The 22,770-nt window shown below is 47.7% G+C and overlaps 6 protein-coding genes across 6 annotated transcripts; 4 read left to right on the forward strand and 2 right to left on the reverse strand.

Moving 5' to 3' along the window:
* Nucleotides 1-1,052: 1,052 nt before the first annotated feature.
* Nucleotides 1,053-1,666, forward strand: N7446_005545 (uncharacterized protein; the record flags this gene model as incomplete). The annotated part of the gene is made up of 2 exons (XM_058514293.1): nucleotides 1,053-1,224; nucleotides 1,272-1,666. 2 exons carry the CDS (start codon nucleotides 1,053-1,055, stop codon nucleotides 1,664-1,666), a joined length of 567 nt encoding a protein of 188 aa, XP_058371471.1.
* A 2,944-nt stretch (nucleotides 1,667-4,610) lies between these two features.
* N7446_005546 (translationally-controlled tumor protein) lies at nucleotides 4,611-5,396 on the forward strand (the record flags this gene model as incomplete). The annotated part of the gene is made up of 5 exons (XM_058514294.1): nucleotides 4,611-4,625; nucleotides 4,740-4,869; nucleotides 4,932-5,042; nucleotides 5,100-5,250; nucleotides 5,312-5,396. 5 exons carry the CDS (start codon nucleotides 4,611-4,613, stop codon nucleotides 5,394-5,396), a joined length of 492 nt encoding a protein of 163 aa, XP_058371472.1.
* Nucleotides 5,397-6,297: 901 nt separating this feature from the next.
* On the forward strand, nucleotides 6,298-6,924 carry N7446_005547 (F-box domain protein; the record flags this gene model as incomplete). Its single annotated transcript, XM_058514295.1, has 2 exons — nucleotides 6,298-6,433; nucleotides 6,518-6,924. Coding segments are annotated over 2 exons (543 nt in total), but the record flags the coding sequence as incomplete, so codon positions are not given.
* A 1,332-nt stretch (nucleotides 6,925-8,256) lies between these two features.
* N7446_005548 (WD40 repeat domain-containing protein) lies at nucleotides 8,257-9,110 on the reverse strand (the record flags this gene model as incomplete). The annotated part of the gene is made up of 2 exons (XM_058514296.1): nucleotides 8,257-9,032; nucleotides 9,056-9,110. The coding sequence occupies 2 exons, from the start codon at nucleotides 9,108-9,110 to the stop codon at nucleotides 8,257-8,259; spliced, it is 831 nt and encodes a 276-aa protein (XP_058371474.1).
* Nucleotides 9,111-9,753: 643 nt separating this feature from the next.
* Nucleotides 9,754-13,512, forward strand: N7446_005549 (protein kinase subdomain-containing protein; the record flags this gene model as incomplete). Its single annotated transcript, XM_058514297.1, has 7 exons — nucleotides 9,754-9,977; nucleotides 10,025-10,267; nucleotides 10,311-10,891; nucleotides 10,948-10,982; nucleotides 11,030-11,054; nucleotides 11,130-12,560; nucleotides 12,623-13,512. The coding sequence occupies 7 exons, from the start codon at nucleotides 9,754-9,756 to the stop codon at nucleotides 13,510-13,512; spliced, it is 3,429 nt and encodes a 1,142-aa protein (XP_058371475.1).
* A 4,340-nt stretch (nucleotides 13,513-17,852) lies between these two features.
* Nucleotides 17,853-18,410, reverse strand: N7446_005550 (uncharacterized protein; the record flags this gene model as incomplete). The annotated part of the gene is made up of 3 exons (XM_058514298.1): nucleotides 17,853-17,952; nucleotides 17,992-18,092; nucleotides 18,141-18,410. The coding sequence occupies 3 exons, from the start codon at nucleotides 18,408-18,410 to the stop codon at nucleotides 17,853-17,855; spliced, it is 471 nt and encodes a 156-aa protein (XP_058371476.1).
* Nucleotides 18,411-22,770: the final 4,360 nt, after the last annotated feature.

Below are 22,770 nucleotides of genomic sequence, written 5' to 3' on the forward strand. Positions count from 1 at the left end.
AAGGGACCTGGCGAGCACGGAGACATGGTTTTCTTGGTTACCAAATATGCCACCAAATTATGTCGACAACGATTCGCGGGTGTTCAGTGCCGTTGTCATGACTAAATTTCCGGGAACAAAGGCGGCTTGCTACGCGTTCAGTATCAGTTGCAATGAATTTATGGAGAGGACCAGCTCGCAGGCTCAGTTCGGTCACTGGAGATACACTCATATCTGATCCGTGACGGAGCAACAGTCTGCTAGGAAAATATAAGGTTATTTGTGCGGCGAGCCAGAGCCAAGGGAGTCTAGGCATATAAATCAGCTAATAAAGTTGACCGTGATATCAAATCAGTGAGGTTTTACCGAGACCAGCTTGCAGTTTCTGCACGAGTATCTACTATCTTTGTTGCAACCCGGCTCCGCACATGAGAATAGGATGATCGTAGCCATTTCGCTATCGTTAGTGGGGTTGTCGGTGGTTATTTTACTATTCTTCTAGAAAGTTGTTGGGCTAACTCTGATAAACTACCCCGCTGCGAGCTCATCGCGGATCTACTGATTATCCGCATTTATACCGGAGCATACGACCAAAATTTACAAACGGGGTGGATCTAGCTGAGTATTACCTATATCTCTGCCTGCCTGGTGGTTACGATCTGTGCGGTAGGAGGTTCTCTCTAGGTCCTCACATTCCGCCTGGTCTAAAAGCGTTGTCGCGCTAATTTGACCCTCAGTTTCTGCCCTGCTCTTGAAGTTTGTTGCGGGAATACCACTTTCGTTTTATTACCATGAGCCCTTTCGACAACTAACAAAGTCAGGCTATTCATTAATACGGATGTAATGTAGCAGAATACATATAATGGCTAAACTGCTTAGCATTTCATCTAATCGCCTCTGAGGCTTCATATCATGGTTAAAATGTTTCTGCTGTCCCTCAAGAAAATAGTTTCGATGCTCCGTGTGCCAACGTATACTCTGGTGCATACAACTCATACTTAAAGCCGCGCAGTGTGTTTTAATTCTGTTCATCCAAGTCAGGGCAGCCTGTCGTTCCTTAAAGTCTTTCTAATATGCATTCTTTATTAATTGCAATTCTAGCCATTATTCAGGCAGGGATTTCCCAAGCCGGAACTCTTGAGGTCATAGATCACGATGGGCAATGTCTGATGTGGTCTAACGATAATTATGGCTGCACGGGTTACTCTGCGTCTTTTGGTCTTCTTGATGGAGTTGATTGTTCAGGTAGGCACCCTCCATTGAAATATTAACCGCTGTTAACAATTTGTTAGAGCTCAGCGAGGTCGTCAATGGCAACCGTCACGGTTTAAATGTGCTCAAGGTCAATGTATGCGGTACAGAAGACGGTTCGCCTGCTGCCTGGATTCAGGTGAACCACACGGGACTTGTCACTTTTTCCAATAAAAATGGAAATCATGTTTCCTGTATGCTCAATTCTGGATTAAAGGCTGGTAGCTGGTGCATTGCAACAGAAGAATTGGACAAAATGAAGTCCTCCTCCTACTCATCTACGAGTAAACTACCTACCAGCACTCTACATACCAGCTCTCCATATACCAGCTCTCCGTCTATTAGTACTCCATCTATCAGCACTCCATCTACCCGCATGCTATATACCACTACTTCGGAAATCACGATCACTAGTGCTTTTTGGGCTAAAACATAACTATTCTGCAATAACGCCCATGTGGGAACGTCCTTCGAAGGATATCATCAGAGGGGTGAATTATTTGCGTTTGGTGCTATGAAAAAAAGTTTGAGGACCCAAACGGAGACCACAATCGCAGCGGCGAGCACTTAGCCGTAAAGTTCAGCTTAATGCTTTTCCTGCGAGAGCTTTCTTGTCTTCGCCTTTGCCCTAGCCCTTCTCCAATCAATAAAGTAATTGGTCAGCCTGTTAGACCGAGAAAGTTCCTACTAAGACTGACCGAATTAGCTAATGGTATGATGACCAGCAAAATTATGCATCTTCGTGCTTGCGAAATTGCAGAAAACATGGTTTAAACCAAGTAATTGCCAACATATCTGTGATAAACTCAAGCGACTTGACGGAGACGTATCTTTTGCTATAATAAAACCATAGTAAGACGGAAATCTAAACGGGGTAGAGGAGTTTCGGGTGCATGCCGTGGGGACTATCATACTTTTTACAGATAGTTACCAGGATGGTGGTGGCATTCATCCGTATCGTTAATACGCTGGACTCTTCGACTTAAAAGCCCTCCTCTAAGAGCCATCTACGTCACCATTCTCAACGCGGGGTCATAAAGTAAGCGACCCAAGAGATATTTTTGCGCAGCTACATACCTCTTATGACATTTCGTACTTTTTGTAATGTAGAAATCTAAATCAGATTCCCCTCCTGACACACAGGCTTTCTTTCCCAGCGCCCCACTCCACCTGCACTAGGCCTGATTTGGTCAGCAAAAAGTCCCACCAGCCATTTCAAATGTATCTCTGGTACATCAGGAAAGTTACTGTAATTACAGGTTCGGGCAGGACTGAGGATTACGTTATACCTCCGTGGTTAACAAGCTAGTCAAGTTGCCAGCACTTCTAGCTTGTGACCAGGGAGTGGTGGAGGCTCCGCGCCACGCTCTCCCTCTTCCTTCCATTCGAGCTGCTTGTCGGTCAAGTTCCGAGTTCAAGAACATTCATGCACGCTGAATAAGAACAAATATGGATCAACCACCAAGTAGACTTGCTTCATTGCTTCATACTACGCTATTTTTTCCCCTGCTTTTCTGACTTTTTTATTGATCGAACCGCAATTGGCGGCAAGGCCGAGGCTGGTGATCAAATTCAAGATCAACAGGAGGAAGCAGAACGATACCGTCGCGCTACATTCGCTCTCCTTGATAAGATATGCGCTGCAGTGACGAGGAGCTCCAAAAGGTTACTAAGATCTATCCGAAACTCCAAGAGTCTGGCTGGAGCCGTGCAGCAAACTTTGGATCTCGCGGACCTTTGATGGACGGCTAAGTAGCGCTATAGACTGGAAGGGACTGTGAAACGACGCGTTTTATCTACACCCTAAAAACACGTCCATCTATTCGTTGAAGCAACGTGTTGAGTATATTTCAATGTCAACAGTAGGTTAGGAGGGTAATCGGCGACTATGCCAACAGCAAACTGCGGCGCACCCTCACCGCTAGGTGGGGGGCGCGAACTAACACGAATCACACAAGGGCACTGCTACGTGTTCACGGATAGATCGGCAGGGCCCACTTGGCTGTGTGGATATCTTTGCATATATGTCGTCATATTCAGCTGGCTCCTCTGGCTGCTGGAGAATATGTGGGGAAATGAGCAGGCTGAGCGGTACCCCCAGTACATTCGACGAGTTCAAGGAAGGCTGCAGCCGGCGTCTGTCCGTGGTAGACTGCAGCATATTCGCACTATCCTTAGCTAAGGTATGCGTGGCGTTATATAAGACGCCTTGCCCGTGATAGAAACCTGTCATCTTGGAAATTAGGTTCGATCTGCTGGTTCCGGAAATTATAACTCTGATGAACCATTGCTTACCATTTTCTTCAAACTCAGTCTTGACTAATACTACTTTAGTTGTTTGAGCTAGTTGCCCCGCCCCTCCTACCGTCGTACGACATTGATCGTCATCTGTTCATTGCGCTAGCCACGCTTAGTATCGAGCCATAACAATTACTGTGCTAAGCATGTGACTAGCTCAATGAACAGACGGGATCAATGACGTAGGACGGTCGGAGGGGCCGGGCGACTAGCTCAAACAACCAATGTTGTATTAGTGCAGGATTGAGTTTGAAGAGTGATTAGCATGTTTCATCAGGTATACCTCTGAGCGCGCAGTGTTCGCGCTGCGATGCGTTAATCACGGGTGAATTCGTGACTAGGGATCCGAAGAGCCTGATCGGAGGGCTGCTGAGAGATTTGGTTGGATGCTCGGTCATTATTCTCCATGGTAGCTTGGTAGGTAGGTAGGTAGGAGATATTTCTAGAAGAGAGGAAAGGGGTTGAAATGTGTGGTATCGGTCTAGTACTAATATGGAAGGCGGTTGATGGTGGGATTAGACATGAAGTAGGGATGGAAGTACCACGCTAACATTATCATTGAGGTCCACCTGCAGGTTGATTGTTTCGTCGATCAGCGGTGGTAAGATAATTACTTTGCAGAACTTGACAAATGCAATTGATCCACTTGTCCAATAAAACTTCTACGGGCCCATGGAGGAACGAACGGTTAAACCTATGCATACTATACCAGATGAGGTTAGCGATTTGTGACTTCGGTGAAGATGTGGGGTTCAACCACGCTCCTTCCGACCTTGCCATGGGGAAGAACGGGTAAAGCGCACAGGTCTTGCTGAGCCGTAGTAGAGAAAGTGTAGGAGAGGCTCGAGCGGCTATTATTGACTCTAGAGACTCAATAAACCCACCGCGAAATGTACGCCTCCTCGGATGCGACGGTGTGAGTTGACGCCCAGCGGAATTTGTATTTACCCACACTTTCGCTCCACCCCTTTCAGCCATGAACTTTTCTGCTTCTCCAAAAACTCCCCCTTTGTTCTTCGGCCCTTTTCACTTCTCTCTCTCTGTGGCATCTAGGTTGACGCTTGCGTTTCTAAAACACCATAATGATTGTGTACGAAGTGAGTTTACCGTGTTATATACATGTCTCTCGAGAATTTCTTCCACCCTACCAGTGTCTATTATACGCCGCCTCTGAGGATCATTACTTTACTGATAGATTTCCAATAAAACAGGACATAATCAGCGGTGATGAAATGATAACAGACAAATTCGACCTCAAAGAGGTAGATGGTGTCGCCTACGAGGCTGACTGCCATTACATTGAGGTCAAGGCCGGCTATGACGTAGACCACGGCGCTTCCGGTTAGGTTTCAAACATCACGAAATAAACGAAATAGTCAGAATTAATGAATATTTACGAACAGGCGATAGTGACAATGACCAGGAGGAGACCGAGACCGTCCTCGATATTATCTATTCTCAAAGGCTCCAACCGACTAGCTTTGACAAGGAGTCTTACCGTCATTACCTCGGGGGTATGCACGCTCGTCACCACCTCTTTTCCCTAAGTTTTAGCTAACAGATATGTGTAGGCTACATAAATGAAGTCAAAAGCAAAACCCATTTTACTGACCAGGAACGGCTGGATTTTAAGACCAAAGCTGATGCTTTGACCAAGAAGATCGTTAGTAACTTCAAGGACTACGTCTTCTACACAGGCGAGAGTCAAAACTCCGAGGGAATGTAAGTGATGTTTGGATCCTGGATACTTTGTGTGGTGTGCTTAACCTGATGGTACTTCTAGGGTTGTCCTGCTGAGCTATCGTGAGGACGGTGTTACCCCCTACTTGACTCTGTGGAAACATGGTCTGAAGGGCCGGGAGGTCTAGCCCAGATGCGTAAGTCAAGTCATGCCCACTGGATTTAAACTTGTGTCCGAGCAGTAGCAGTTGTGGAGACCGGACGAAGGAGATACTGTAGGTCCGATGATTAGTCATGTATTTGAGCCTATCCAAATTGCCAGTTAGGGGCTTCATAGCAATTCAGACCTGTTGATATCCTATTGGTGCACCGGTATGACCCACTGGCAGTAATTCCGATTGCTATGAGCCCGATTCGCCAGTAAGAAGGCTATATTCGTCAATTTGAAGCTATACGCAAGGTTTGTCCGCGGTGGCTAACCGGCGAAGACGACTTCCTCTTACCCCTGACATTTCTATCGAAGCGACTGCGAAGAAAGCGACTGATATGGATTCAATATAGGAATAATAGATTGGTGTCATTCTGCTTCAACAGGATGTCCTATTCTATCCGTTGGATAATAAATAGGCCAAACATCCCAAGGAGGAGTACCTGATTCGGACAACATAGATAATGGATTTCTGCTATATTTTTGTGGTATACGCTGTGTGATAACTTGGATGCGTCTAGCCAAACGCAATTACGAGCAAGTAAGGATCCACGAAATGAGAAACATATTACGCTTGTCTAGTGATAATCTGCATTCGAACCCAGTATGGCCCACTACCCAACGCCCGGAGCAGTAATTACGGTAACTTTGCTAATGTACCCGAGATACATCTGAAATAGGCTGGTAGGACTTTTGCTAACCAAATCGGGCCTAGTGCAAGTGGGGTGGGGCGCTAGGAATGAAAACCTGTGGTGTCACGAGGGGAATCTGGTTTCGAATTCACCAGTACTGACCATTCCGGGTCTCATTTTTCCCACCATCGATCCTTCCAAATCAGCAATTGTAACTAATCGCAATGAGCAGTACTACTACTGTATTAGATTTACCGACTGAGCTTCATTTACATATCATCAAATTTCTTGACTATCCTTCATCTGTTGCACTCTTACACACCAACCAAATCTTCAGGTCCATTGTTCCTGTGGAGCCACCTAAGACAGCGGAACAGAAACTATCGTTTCTACTTGCTATGGAGCTGTGGCCAAAGCAAGTGCTTCCTAGCAGAACAAAATCTGCTCTGCCGATCAACCAATCTTCCAGTTACTAATGTTTCCAGAAATGACCAGCTCTTCTCCTGCAACATGTGCATGAAACTTCGACCCAGAAATGCATTTGCCGACAAGCAACTGAGAGCCAGGCGCGGTAAAGGCCACATCGAGAGCGACCGACGATTTTGCCTCGATTGCGGCTGCCGCAACAAGATGTATCAACCAGGCCAATTCTTCAAGGTGGATGGGCGGGAGGAGGTTCTCTGCGCTATATGTCGAGAGAGGTGTCGATATGGGCAATACTGCACGTATTGCTGCATGTGCGAGGGTTGTGTATCAAAGCAACCCCCGCTGCCTATACCCATCCCACTCTCACCGAGGAAATTGAGGAGCTTCGCTGTCTCCGGTGCCGGCACAAGGGCCTTATCAAGGATTTGGGAAAGCCGCCACGGAAATTAACGCTCGAAGAAATGCTAATGGCGATAAAAATGAGTGAATTCGAGAATGTTAATGGGCTCGTGAGCAGCCCGGAGTGGTTTGAAGAGGACATTGCTCACGGAAATTTTTAGGGCCATAGCTTTAGCTGGAACGTTGAGTTTTGTCCGAAACATGTTCGTGCGTAGTCAGCAGCTACTGTGAAAAAGGTAATTTAATGATTGCACAGTCTGACACCGATTCAGCCTGCGGGACGTCACTTGGGCAAAGGTGTGGCACAGAGAAGGGACAGTCCGAAATTCGTACCCTCGGAACTAACCGACTGAGACAATGGCAACCTGGATAATCCGTTGGCAAAATTACTCCTAACTTCCTAGAAACCGAAGATTAGACCATAGAGTAATACCCGACTCAAAATGGGCCTGATGAGCTCGAAGGAGATGTACGAGGTGGCTCGGCGGTCAGAGAGATCAGTCAGTAAAGGTTAGATTGGACAGTCTCGGCCATCGGCTGCCAAGCTAATCCCGGAGTGATCGGGAACGACGCTACTTATTCGCGCTTGACTTTGCAATCACACCATTCACAATGGCCACAATTGCGACTACTGCCATGGACAGAGTGTTCTGATGGCGAAACGAAATGTTTGACGAGATCGAGCTTGGACAAAACATATTGATGAAACCTTACCTTATATGATGACAATTCTTTATGGAAGACGCCCTTACTATCCTAGCAGACACATATATCCGGTTGATTAGACATCTTGCGTGGCACGGAGTGGACTGTTAGATGCAAGAACCAGAACTGTTTCAAACGTCGGACAATCATCCACAAACTATTCTCTTCTAGATAAGAAAGCCCTGGCCGTGAGGACGCGATGTGTGAAATGGCTCTGACTGTGTTTGTTTTCAGTGAGCCTCCACGATAATGACAGATAGTCCAAGCAGGACTGAAGAGACGCTAGCATCTGGTGATATTCCTTTGAAGTACACACTAAAACAATGAATCACAACCTGCTACAGATTCCAAAAATGCCATCAATAAGAAAAGAGGGCCAATCACTCGAGATCCTTGTCCCGGTCTAAGCCGACAGTATCATCGACGACCTCTATCTAACCATCGGGCAACAAGCCGTGTTTCGTGTAGGTAACTGCATCATCATTTAGCGGTTCACAAAGCAGTAAGACTTACAGCTCCCACGAAGCGTTACGCAACTGGGTACTAGCCTGGCTGAGGTGAAGATGACAGATCTAGTCAATGAGCACATCAATGTCCATCATAACGGGGATGCTGGTTGGTCTTGAATACAACAGTATCGAGTGCCACACCTCGAGATAAGATCGTGCATTTTGCGGTTCAGGATTGGGATAGAACGCTTGAGAGCTGAGCGATCACCACGGCATTTTTTCTGGGTAAGAGAGATGCTGCTACAGTACCATTAGTGGCAGAACACGTAGACCGAGACTCTGCAGGAAGCCATAGAACCTTTTCGCCGTTCAATATTATCCATTTCCCTTGCTCGATGTAGATTGCCAGATTGACATAAGGTGGACCAGGAGTATGATTGTCACCCCTAGACTGAACGTGGAGGGAGCCCAAGTCTGTCTTTAGGTATGAACCGTCCGTGGAGAATGTAAGGGTTGTAGTAAGTCCTTTGAGACTCCAGGCCTGGTGCAGTGCTCCCGTCGCCGAGTCCCAGAGCCGCACGGTCTTATCATTGGAGCCAGACGCCAACAGCCGGCCGTCAGGCAAGAAGGCCACCGAGTGAACCGATTCCGAATGGCCTTCGAGGATCTGCTGTAGGCCGCCCGTAGCTGTGTCCCAGAGCCGCACAGTATAATCATATGAACCGGACGCCAGCAACCGGCCGTCCGGCGAGAAGGCTACCGACCGAACCCAACCGGAATGGCCCTCGAGAGCCTGGTGCGGCGCGTCCGTCACCGGGTCCCAGAGCCGCACTGTGTTATCACCGGAGCCAGACGCCAGCAGCCGGCCGTCAGGCGAGAAGGCCACCGAGTGAACCGATCCGGAATGGCCCATCAGGGTCTGCTGTAGGCTGCCCGTAGCCGTGTCCCAGAACCGCAGCGTTTTATCAAGGGAGCCAGACGCCAGCAGCCGGCGGCATAGGCCATCTGAGACGTCGTTAGTGAGTTACTTTGGATCATATGATGAATATGCTCGAGATGTGGGGTTTTGAGGTTTGGTGCCATGTTGCCGATACAGTGGAGTGGTTGTCTGAATGATTGTGCTACGTGGACCAACTCTAGGTACTGCAGTGGGCTGGCCCCTGGGTAGGACGGGCCGACAATGGATCCAAGCTGAATGACATCATCTGGCACTAATACATTCTACCCAATTCTATGGGATTCTCACAATTTATCACGTAAAGTAATACACTGTACAGTACAGTAGATCTCGACGTCTCAGAGTCATCTGCATTCAAGCTGTTACTGTGTAAGCCGCTTGGTGGACGCTAGGAGCGGACCGGGCCGGCTTGAGTGTGATCCATTCTTGCTTTGAATTTGGTAGGGCGAGGCCAGCAAGATAGCGTACCGTGATGTGGGTGGGCGGAAGTCACGGGTACCACTGGTTCCTCTATGGTATAATAAAAGTACAACGAATTCTGACTGGAAGCCTAGAGGCCTGTATTCAGCCTCACCTTAACCCCGCCTTCTCCTGACGTATCCCACAACCAGTGCTTCACAATATCTTTCTTTCTCCCATGTTCCCCAAAAATTCACAGGCTAGTCGTTACATTACTAGGGCTCACTGTTGACGCTCACGCTGCTCAACGCATCATTACCTTGTGACAATGTTGTGAAGGTGAGCACAACGCCGAATGCTGCAACCACCATGGAGCATGAAACTACACTCAAACACGGCGGCGAGCCGAACCCGCTTGACACAACTGGCCTATGCCTGCTGTCCCTGGATGGCGGCGGCGTGCGAGGCCTCTCGTCACTCTACATCCTGAAGAGCATCATGGACCGACTAAACCATGCGCGGGAGCAGATGAAGCTCCCTCCGGTGAAGCCGTGCAATGTGTTCGACCTTATCGGGGGCACAAGCACTGGTGGGTGAGTGGGCTTGCCATCGTTAATCCGACGCGCTAACTATCAGCAAGCCTCATCGCGATCATGTTAGGCCGGCTCGAGATGGATATTGACGAGTGTATTGACGCATACAGCGATCTTGCTGCTGCGGTATTCGGCGAGAAGCTAAGCTTAATCCCTGTCAACTTCAAGGGTGATATCAAGGCCCGATTCGACTCGGCGAAGCTGGAGAGCGCGATCCGGAAGGTGGTCGAACGCAGCGGTGTATCTGAGCAGAACCTGTTTAATGACGGCATTGATCGCGGATGCAAAACGTAAGTACATTGCTAATCAATGTGATATATCTAACATAGCCAGCTTCGTTTGCACCGCCGACCGCCACACAAAGGACATTGTGCGTCTCCGAAGCTACAGCCTCTCTCACGAGCCAAATATCCGTACGACAATATGCCAAGCCGCCCTGGCGACATGTGCCGCCACAACCTTCTTTAAACCCGTCAGTATTGGAGACCGCTCATTTGCTGATGGCGGACTAGGCGCGAACAATCCAGTGGACGAGGTGGAGGGCGAGGCGTCAAACATATGGTGTTCTGAGACGGGAGACCTGAAGCCGCTGGTCAAGTGCTTCATCTCGATCGGAACAGGGAACCCAGACAAGAAGTCGTTCACGGACAGTATAGTTAAGTTTCTCGGGCAGGCATTAGTGCAGATTGCAACCGAGACGGAGAACACAGAGAGGAAATTCATAGCGAGATGGGCAAGACATTTCGATGAAAAACGGTACTTCCGGTTTAATGTCGAGCAGGGGCTGCAGGAGATTGGGCTTGAGGAGTACAAGAAGAAGGGAGTGATAGAGGCGGCGACGGAGGGATACCTCACGCACATGGCACAGAAGTTCCGGGTGCGGGACTGCATTCAGAACATGAGACTCAAAGAGAGTGTGTATCTCGAGGACTTTGCATAGTGAATAAAAACGTCTAACTGATGTTTGCAGACAACACTGGACCAGATTTTGCCACTGTTATGCAGGTATGTGCATTACTGCCGGCCAGCGTGTTCCTTGCTGAAATGTACAGGAACATACCCTTCGATGGCAGTCAGGTACGAAGACCGTGAGCTAGTCATGCTGTTGCTAATTTTTCGAATTCATCGCTGAATGGTCTTTGGTATATATAGTTCACCGCTTTGCTGTACCGTTAGACCTTACCGCTGTGCCGGTAATTGAAAATTTCTTTGGACGGCAAGACGAACTAGACAAGCTATGGCAGTATTTACGGCCGACAAGTTCACAGTCACGAAAAGTTGCGATTCTTCATGGGCTTGGGGGAATAGGAAAGACGCAACTAGCGATTCGCTTCGCACGGGACCACAAAAACAATTTCACTGCCATCTTTTGGCTGAGTGGCAAGGATCGAGGCACGCTGTTGCAATCTTTGAGTTCTATCTTTCCCCGATTACCAGGACAGTCACAAAATACGAACACGATCAATGACGAGGAGATGGAGCAACGTGCTAGGAATGTACTGCAATGGCTAGCATTAGAGGGAAACTCGCGATGGCTAATCATCCTTGACAACATCGATCAGTACTCTCCGGTAAATAGCGCTGCTGGTGATTCATACAATATCAGGGCATTCTTCCCTGCTACCGATCATGGCTCTATTCTTATTACATCTCGGCTCCAAAGGTTGACTGAGCTGGGGAAGTCTTTTTATATCGGCAGGCTTAACTCTAAGGATGCAATCCAACTACTCTTACAAAGCAGTCGTCTATTGGTGAAGGATACAGCTAAGGAGCTTGAGAGCAATTCAGGTACCAAGACCATTAATCCACGGATCTTATTGATTATACTTACACGAGTAGATACCCTTACTCTTGCGAATCGTTTAGATGGACTTCCATTGGCAATCATCATCGCCGGGGCATTTATGCGTGAAACTGGAACCACTATCACTGAGTACTTGCAGTATTACCAAGAATCTTGGTCCGACCTGCAGCTGCATTCAAACCCTGAGCATCAGTACCAGCAAGGTAACATGCTACAAACATGGATGATCTCATATCGTGAGATCCAGAAGCGGGACGCAAACGCAGCGGCGCTGCTTCTGCTACTTGCTCGTTTTGACAATCGAGATATCTGGTATGAATTAATAAAACGCAGTTGTCATAGCTCGAATGTCCCGATTTGGCTCGAAAGGACAGTATCAAGTGGACTAGCGTTCAAAATCGTCGTGAAGTCTCTCATTGGGTTCTCCCTGCTTGAGACTAAGGAACAAGAGGGAGGCTATGCTATGCACCCAGTAGTGCAAGACTGGTGCGTTCACGTTGCTGGCACAGAAAAAAGTGTGAATTTAATTCAGCTCGATGAACTGGCACTGGTATCCGTTGGGTACACTGTACCTCTTTCAAGCGTCAGGAATTATTCCAAGCTTCAACGACGGCTTATTCCACACGCGAACCATGTCCGTAATAAAGATTGGTCAGGTACCAATATCGCGGTATGGGGAGCATTCCATGGTTTAGGAAACCTCTACAACGATCAGGGGATGCTGAAGTCGGCAGAGGAGATGTACGAGCGAGCCCTGGCAGGCAAGGAGAAAACCCTTGGTCCAGATCATAACTCCACTCTTGATACAGTTCACAACCTTGGTCTTCTCTACTTTAATCAGGGAGGCTAAACGAGGCAGAAGAGATGTACCAGCGAGCCCTGGCAGGCTATCAAAATTCCCACGGTCCAGATCATATATCCACTCTCAGTGCAGTCAACAACCTTGGGAATCTCTACTATTATCTGGGAAATCTGGAGGAGGCAGAGGAGATGTACCAGCGAGCTCTGGTAGGCAGGGAGAAGGCCCTAGGTCAAGATCATACGTTCGTCCTTGATACTGTCAATAATCTTGGTCTTCTCTACTCTGATCAGGGGAAGTTAAACGAGGCCGAGGAGATGTACCAGCGAGCCCTGGCAGGCTATGAAAATGCCCACGGCCCAGATCATACCTCCACTCTCAATACAGTCCACAACCTTGGTCTTCTCTACAAAGGTCAGGGGAAGCTGGAGGAAGCAGAGGGGATGTACCTGCGATCACTGTCAGGCAAGGAGAAAGCCTTAAGTCCTCAACATATGTCCACTCTCAATACGGTGACCAACCTTGGGAATCTCTACTTTGATCAGGGGAAGCTATATGAGGCAGAAGAGATGTACCAGCGGGCTCTGGCGGGCTATCAAAATGCCCACGGTCCAGATCATATATCCACTCTCAGTACAGTCAACAACCTTGGGAATCTCTACTCTTATCTGGAAAATCTGGAGGAGGCAGAGGAGATGTACCAGCGAGCCCTGGTAGGCAGAGAGAAGGCCCTAGGTCCAGATCATACCTTCACCCTTGATACTGTCAGCAACCTTGGTCTTCTCTACTCCGATCAGGGGAAGCTGAACGAGGCCGAGGAGATGTACCAGCGAGCCCTGGCAGGCTACAAGGGGGCCCTAGGTCCACATCACAGTAGGACGCGGCAACTTGAAGAGAGGTTAAATGCCTTAAACATTGCAGATGTAAAGTAGTGCCCACGTCATAGGAAATACTCACTTTATTCCGATGTATTCCTAGTAGTTTTCAGGATACAGCTTCTCTACCTTCACTGAAAAAAAGCAATGTCACAACTGGTCAGGGGGAAAGTATCCAACAAATCTATACTTTGCATTTTCTAATCTCTTAGAATGATAGTCCAGGAGAGGTTGGTGACGTCACGAGGCAGTTCTCCTAGGTGGCACTTGAGGAGGATCACCTGGCGTCAAGTAATTGATGATCTGTTAGGAGACATGTCTCCTTCCTCCTCCTGTCCAGCAGTGCTTGTCATCACTCTTGAGGGTGTGTCTTTGGCCCGCAGAACTCAACGAGCTGTATCATCGGCAAACGACCATCCTGGCCAGCTGTCGATTGCGTGCAGACGAACAACACCTTCAACGGCTCCTGATGGCGTAAGCCGTAAGTAATAATCACTCACCATTGTAAGCCCATGCAAATGAGGCCCAGTTCTCTCGTTAGCCATAATAATTACGGTGAACAAAAGGAGGAGAAGAAAAGAGGTCTCCCAGCAGATCATCAAGTTACTTGGCGGTAGATGGCCTTCTCAACATGATTTGCAGAGATCCACCATAGAATTCCGTGGAATACCATGGGCTTTCTTTTCATACGCATAGTGTCATCCTGTACGTCGCATATTGCTGTATCATACGCGGCGCATTTTACTGCGCTCCTTAGTTTAATCCGATCCGCTCAATAAATGATCTACGCTAAGGCCTTGGCGGTGGGGACTAGAAAGAGTTTGTCAGTGAGCGGTTATCTATCCTCTTAACGTATCGAAGAGCCGCTTTACAGCATCTTAGATCCATTTTCTACTCTAATATTGATCCGGGATATATGATTTACTGACTGCAGACCAGCTTGCCAGGTTGATGTAGCTAGGTTCAATTCACAACCACTTGCAGTCATCATATGCAACTGTTAGGTTGAATAAACATGTTATTCAAGCATCACAAAATGATAAAAAGCAATACTAGCTTCTATTTCGACTGGGTTTTGTTTGGCTGCAATAAAACGTGAAAGATAATCGGAGTTAATTTGCGTGAGTTGTCATAGTGATGTGAATTACGAAATTTTCCGCACCGAGAATACCGAAACTACCTTCCCTTGTATTAATGGCGTGGAGCTCTCCCTTAGGCGTGATCGTTGCTTCTTTCTTTCACTGACGTAGAGCCTCCGCTTTATATCGTGAGGAATCGACATAATGGCTGCCAACTCAACAAGACTTGACGTCTGGGCTGCGTGCTCTCTCTCGACCTTGACCCAGAATATGCTGTCCAGCTTAGAGAAGAAATAAACTTCTCCATTTTTTAAATTCCATGCTTGGGAGGTCTGCGTGGGGCATACGACAGCTGTTTCAAGCAAAAGAATATGGTTTGGATAAACAGGACCAGGATCAAGGCGTCTGCACTTGATATCCGTTGTCTCAAAACATTCCATCGTGATGTATGCAAATGTTGCACAGTCATGTGAGTCCGCAAGCATTCTTGCCCAGGAGCTTTGAAATCGGCTCGGGGGAAGCTGTTTGCTGGGTGAGGTGTGTTTGTGAACATCACAGGAGGTTATTCCTCGGACAGGACTGTTTATGTGAGTCGGCCATGCGAACGAACGGGCTGAGAACATACTAAAATCCACAGGCGGCGTATGTTTTGTGAAAGTATTGGGGGCTGGGTGGATTGGGCAGGTTAACATTCGGGGTGTCTGCTACAGGCGTGAAAACGCACATGCGCGTGTGGAGTGCAAAAGCAATTGTACAAGGGGAGAAAGCAAACCGCAAGTCCAGGTTTGGAATTTGAGAAAGGATAGGACATCGGCGATGGATTCGGGTTATCCAGCGTGGGAGACGATTGGCAAAAAGTGGGTCGGCTTCGTACTACGCTGGCCCATCCTTTCCCGTTCTGATAGTAACTATCATAGGCAATCTCCAACTACCTTACGACGATGCTGGACCCTGGGAAGGCGACATGATTTGGACTAGGGGCTTGCGGTAATAATCTGGAGCGAGAAACTGCCCTTGGTCTGCGGAGTCACTCGTGTGATTTGTGGTAACTGCGCTACATCTCAGTGCTTAGGAATGAGACGGCCGATTGCTGGCCAACGTGAAAGTCATATGGGGCAAAGCACGCCCACTCTGCTCTTTGCTGTCACGCGCGAGAGCACATATCAGGCAATAAAATCGCAGTTAGAGAACAAGCGCCCATCTGCGTCAGATCAGCAACACACTGCGAGCTAAGTACATGAGACAGCTCTACGGGTCATTGCCCACATGTCGTTTGCATATTGCGAAAAGACGTTGTTTCTGTGTTCGCTTCCAGGTCAAAAAAACACCTTCACGCCTGACAAACTACTGTATACGTTTGTCTTTTTGTGTTCCCAGAATGTGATATGACTAGCGTGCGATTAACGATACAGTATTTCCGGAAATTGGTGTCACCACCTATACTCTTCCATTATTCCCCGAACCCTAAGTGCCAAGAAACGCTAAACTACTTTTGACGGTCGTGTCAGCCTCCTTGGTTTTGACAGAGTATTATAAATAACCGGATTATCGTAATAGCGGGAGGCGCGTTTATTACACTGAAACTCGAAATCAAATTTCTTACCGGACAGCTTCGCTCTTTCTTCCTAGCGCGCTCCCTGGATTACGCTAAAGCTACATTTGGCTAAGTCGGTTTCCAGCTGCTGATCTTTGTACCTTTTGCCGACTGCCAAAAATACTGTAATTCCAATTTCTGGTAGCGGACACCCCGCGTCCCCGATCCCTTGTGCCGGCGTGGCTTTTCGATTGCTCCAGGCCTCGCATATCAAACTTTGGAGGCTTGTGTTCCAGTGAAATGACTCCCGATTCTGAGATCTTTATTCTCCAGCAGATAGCTACTTGAAGGTTTACTACGACTGAACCATATTTGGACCGCTGGCCAACGTACGTAAGCTAGACTTAGGACAGCAGTTCTTTTCATTATCCTACCTGACAGCCGGTCTTGGTGATAACCTATCATTATCGTAATAAGAAACTTAAAGAGGTCACTATAGTTGTCAGGATCGGCGTTCTCTGCACATTCCACAGGCGTGTTAAAAGGGGGAGTTGATCCATCATGAGTCCTTCTTTTCGTACTAAAGTTTTTCCGCGTGGGTATTAACAAGTCAGGTGTTCCCTTCGAATACCCAGAATATTTACTATCATGAGCATTTCAGCGAAGTCTCTTCGTCCCCATCTTTCCGGCTGGAACTCAAATGTATTCTACGAACCTTCGTGTATGTATTGTTCGAAGAGGCCTCAACTCCTCTGAACCTTTAGCAAGGCGAATTAACAAAGTCAGCAAGCATGGCGAGCCAGATCCCCCAGGGTTACACCTCCGCTTAGTATTTTGCTCTCATCTATATTGATCATTTTGGGAAAGTTCATCATAAGACGTCCCCTTCGATCGCTCAGTATTGCGAAACTATCCTTTCCACCCATGTCACTGCTGAATTCCTGAAGGCAGTGGCGTGCTCCACTGAAGCCGGTCAGCGAAGGCCTTCCCTGGAGAATACTTCCATCCAGTCCTTTCCCGATCAGCCATGACTCTCATAATTCGTGGTATTCGGGGATTCTCAAGGTCGAGGGACATATGGTGCCCACAAAGCATGGATATCAACAAGACTCTATGCTATGTCCAGGCCGTGGAATAGCTAGCTCGGCCATCCTAAAAGATAAAGTCCTTCACAAAGAAAAATCTTTAATGCAGAAGCACAGAATGGAGCCTCAGGCAGCAATAATCTTTAGACGATGAGAGGAACTCACGTTTAATAAATATGACACCCAGACTATCCCCATCGATGTTGCGCTTCATTCATGATATGATAGAAAGCCACTCACCAACTACAACTCAAATGATGCCCCTCGGTAGGCACCATTGGCAGTCACTTATATAGGGTTCACAAAGATGTGAATCTCTGTGTGGGCTTACAGAGAAGCACATGGAGATATCTCCCCCAATACTGTCCAAAAAAGTTTTCAGGCTCTCAAATTGACGTATCGCAGCTTTGCGTTTGACATAAACTAGGCTGAAGTCATAGTTATGGAACGTCGGTGCGAGGAAAGGCAACACCTTCTACAGCGGAGTGGTCGGTGAACCAGGTAACAATGCCAGGATAGTAAGGTCTCGCCCGAACAGCTGGCAGATCGCAGTGCGGCGAGTCGAAAATAGCCTTTATAGTATCCTTCTTCTTGGCGCCAGTTGCCACAACGACAATGTTCTATGCATGGTTGAGCACGGGGAAAGTGAGAGTGATACACTTGTGTAGAGGTTAGGGGCAAATCAGACACTAGGCTCACCTATCTATCCTCCTCGGTCAAGACTTCATGGTCGGGGAACAGGCCGTAGGTGTGGCTATTATAGCCGCAGCCCAGGAGGATCAGGTCAAAGATAGGGAACCTAGCAGAGTCTTTCTAAGTTAATCTCTCTATCACGGACTTCTCGTAGTGCTCGACCAGCTTATCTTCCTCGTTGACAAGGTCGGCATCGATAGCATAGACATTCGGAGCTCTAAGCTCTGTAGGGATCTTGTCTAACAACTAGTCCTTTAGTTGCTTGTAGTTGCTGTTATTATGGCCGAGCGGCACGACTCGCTTATCGGCAAAGTAGATGTGCCACTTGGCGAACTGCGGAGTGTCCTTAGGGGTACCGTCGTTTCTAGGCTCGAGAAGAGCGCGAGACAGCATGCTAAGATAAGAGCCACCGGATACAGCGACTACGAAACGGCCCTGCTTATCTAAGGTTTCCTTTTGGCGCTTAAGGACGTAGCGCCTTAACTTTGGGACAAGATTATCGATGCTCGGGAAGCTTAAAAGTATAGGTTGATTTGGAGGGCGATTTATACTGTCACTAGACATAATGGGTGAGTATGATGTGAAAGGGGTAAAGTGCAGGAATTCATTTTTAGGCTGTCCGGTGGAGGTTTGGTGGGGTCACCTGAAGATGTTGTGTGCGGTGAAGACAATCTAACTATACAGTACTCCACTCGTAAGTGATCACTGGTTGGTAGAATACGTTATCTCTAACTATCTAGCAAGCTGCCTATCTAGAGATCACGACACCAAACTCAGGAAAACGCTGCCTAAGGTTCATATTCAAAACGAAACGGTTCTAAACAAGCAGTCATATCCACTCAGGGCTGAATTCACTCTACAATCTCGTAAATACTAAATAGTATATCTACCATGTCATAGGGGCTTCATTAATGGACTACCTTGGGGCACACTAAGTGAGGGGTTGCCGATCTTGACCCATAAGTGAACCCCCATGGTATACCCATACCGAACACCTACTGGTCAAACCCCCTCTTTCTATCCAATAGATGATCCCCTAGAAGGAGTCGTTAGGGTCATGTCTAGAGAACGAAAGGCCCAATCTTTTATGCAGTTAAGAGTAAACTTTCTAAGCGCTAAGCATTATGAAGGGTTTGAGTCGATCTATAGCGGTGTGGCATGTGTGGATTATATAGGTACTAGGGTCTTATGTATATTATTGACCCAAGCCTTGCAGTGTGGCTGGCTGAATCGGTTCAGTTACATGCAGAAACCCAAGATGAGGATGGCGTGAGTACTGTACTGTAGACTAGACGGCAAATACTATGCCGCCTAGCTCGCTAGAAATTTATACAATCCACAGCTTCACACTCTAGTGATACAAACGACCATTTTGCCATCTATATTCCGTTTCCGTACCATCAATCAAGGCTGAGTATGATTTCAACCATGGTTTCGTGTAGTATGACGGGCCGCAAGCGGGAAGATAGAGATGAACCACGGTGTTCCGAGGAAGCGATCCGACCGGACCCAGCTACTCCAGCGTGGCTGCGATTCATGGACCCACTGGTTCTTGCAAGCTGAAAGTCTGCAAGCTGAAAGATCTGCAAGCTGAAAAATTTGCATCGATCTTTCAGCTCGCTAAATTAGCGGGAACAAGGTCGTCACTTTCTGGATATTACAGTATTCATTGGGTCTCTGCGTCCTCATAGTGGGACCCATACGACCATCGCTGCACGATGCTGTCATGATAGCGTGGTCGCACCGCTTATCCTTCAACTACAACATCATCATACATAGCCTCCCTATGTACCATGAGGTCACCTGAATAGGCACGTGATATGCCGTGGTAGCAGCTAGACCTCGCCAAGCGCGGGTTTGGGTCGGGTTTTCAATTTCTTTACCCGCCCACGGGTAACCCACCGAGGGTTTTAGTCTTCATAAACCCGCCCGTGGGTTCTTGGCGGGTACCCTTGGGTAACCCAAAATACCCAAATATGGGGATAAATCGTGAATAAATCTGATTAGTCACCTAGCGTAATTTTGGTATTTTATTTCTGTCATCATTTTGCATGGGTGTTACGTTTGGTTGGTACTTTCTCTTAGATCAAAAATATATATCTGAGCATATCTCGGGTTCCATCACCGCGCTCCATATGCACCACATGGGGCCCATGGCCATATCGATGAGATTATGAGTATTAAATGAATTCTCAGCTTATTGCACTATATCTAGACCTCAAATTTCAATTTAGCGAACTTGTTAAGGCGTTTGTAATGTTCTCACCGTCCTCCCAACGTCGCGCGGGGTTTTTGGGTTGGGTTGGGTTTTGGGTACCCGCGGGTTGACGCGACTCGTAAATAGATAGATCTAAACGCACAACGCGAACCAAACGAAATTTACGTTCGGGGTGTTCTGAAGAGCTCGTTCAACTTTCAACTCTGATGACACGAACCATTACAATGGCATCTGCTTCTTCCTCTTCGTCGCGGTCAATACATCGGAGTTTCAGCCCTATGCTCTCCATTGAGCCATCGTCTGATGTGTTCTTAGACTCAGATATTCAATCTTCTGCATGAGAACAATCCCCTCTTCGTGTCCTTGATCGTCGCGAGTCTCTCGCAGATATGCTAAGATGACCTACAGCCTTTCACTGGATCCCGCGAGAGCTACGACCTAACCATTCGAAGACCCCCAGTGTCGCTGAGACGTGTTGGACCTCATCGCAGAACGAACTGGATTTTGTACGAGTCGGGCCTGGAGAGAGAATTTCTGGGATGGTGGGAGAAGACCGAGTACGACCAGAAGCTGAACGGGGACGGTCAGTCCCAAATAAAATGGTCCACAGATTCGCGCCACGCCGACGTTTGGAGACACTTTGACCAAGTAGCCGATATCGATTCTGGGCGCCCACGAGTCTTCTGCCAAGCCTGTCTTACTTTGCTTGATCACCCACAGTATAAAAAGAATGGGACAAGCGCCATGAGTAGACATCGAAAGTTTAATTCTTGTCGCAAGGGAAAGAAGAGAGGATCTCATCAAGCCCTGATCTCTGATTCGTTGCAAAACCACTCCCTCGGGGAGTCACTCAGTGTGCACAGAGTAACAACATTCCAGCTTGAGGAGCAACTGTTGAAGACTATCACCTGTCTTCGGTTGCCATTTCAAACCGTGGAGAACCCTGTGTTCCAGAGACTACTCAACCTATTATACTCTGGACCGGGGGCACTGGAACTTCCCTCAGCCAAAACCCTGCGAAGACGACTTCGGAATGCAGTAACGACTCAACAGGCTCAGTGATGTTCTTCACCAGTTACTAAAGGAACGCGGACTCTTGGATCGCATCTTCAGCGTCACTACGGATAACGCGACCAACAACGAGACTTTGATCCGAGCTTTACAAGAGAAATTGATCTCTACTGGTGCTATTGGCTCCAGGGAATCTATTGTCCGGGTTCCTTGTATGGCGCATGTGATACAGCTTTGCCTGAAACAGCTTTTGGGGAATATTAGAGCAGCGCCCAAGAATAAAGAAGTAAGAACATTTTGGTCAGACACTCAAGCCATCGGGTTGAGAGACTCAGCAAATCATGGAGACGTGGCTTATGCCCTGGCAAAGGTGAGCCCGAAATCTCCACATCCGCCTCTCAAAGCAGACGAAGTACTCATCAATACAGATTCGATCATTTGCAGTTTTCGTCAATGCAAGCCCGCAACGGCGAGATGTATTTTTATGCCTTCAATCAGGCACTGCCCGTCTGTTTCCGTTGCATGATGTTCAAACACGCTGGAATTCCACCTTCTTGATGCTTCGCCGTGCGCGTCGACTAAGAAATATCATCGACAAATACTGCCGTGATCATGAATACTCCCAGTTCAAGATTACCGATATTGAATGGCGGCAGGTCGACTATTTGGTCCACTTGACCAAACCGTTCTTCCAGTTTACTATGGCTCTTATGAAGACCAAAGACGTGACTATTCACAGCGTGTTCCTCATGTATAGGAAACTTCTGGAGCATGTCGAACGGTCGAATCGAAAACTGAAAAAGAAAGCAACACCTTGGAAGAAGGAAATATATGGCGCGCTGCTTGTTGCGAGGCAAAAATTGAAAGAGTACTATGAGAAGACCTATCGTGACCACGGCTTTCTTTACGGCACAGGAACTCTACTTGCTCCTCAATATAAACTCGCTGCTTTTGATGATAGAGAGTATTCTACTTGCCACGAGGGTACTTCAAAAAGGTACTGTGAATACCTGAGAACATGTTTCACGCAATATCAACAGCAAAGTCCCGAGGTTTTATTTCGCACGGTCCATCGCTCTTCGGCGCTGCAAAGCTCGGAACTTGATCGGCTCCTTGAACCAGTTGAAGAATCCATGCTTCACGAAGGTGCAGAGCATGACGAGGTTGATCAGTATCTCAGAGAAGGTACGGGTAACTGACATACCACAATCGGGTAACCAACTGACTTCTAATAGCGAATGTCCCTGTTCCACCACGAATTTATTGGAGAGAACACGAGCGTGAATTCCCGGTTCTTTCTCGGCTTGCACGGGACTTACTTTCGGTTCCGGCCACCGGTGCGGGTGTAGAAAGGCTTTTCAATAGTGCGCGAGACATCTGTCATTATCGTCGAGGGTCTCTTCATGAGGGGACTATTCAAGACTTGATGATGTATATGTGCTCAGGGAAATTCACTTTGGAGGGACAGCAGTTAAGTCGCCTGGAAAAGCCGATGGAGAGCGAGAGTCAAGAGGCACTTGAAGAGGATGAAGCGCTGAAAGTAAATGAAGAGGATGCCGCGGCAATCAGCGATGATGAAGAGGTGGAAGAGAGTGAAGGTGTCGAGGGTATTATTGAATCCGAGACCACATGCCAAGCAGAAGATATGCTAGCAGATGCAGCGGAAACAGACTGGCCGTCACTGCACAACCGAAC

Source organism: Penicillium canescens (assembly GCF_028828765.1).
Source record: "Penicillium canescens strain IBT 15451 chromosome Unknown utg000004l_segment0_segment0, whole genome shotgun sequence".
Classification (NCBI taxonomy): domain Eukaryota; kingdom Fungi; phylum Ascomycota; class Eurotiomycetes; order Eurotiales; family Aspergillaceae; genus Penicillium; species Penicillium canescens.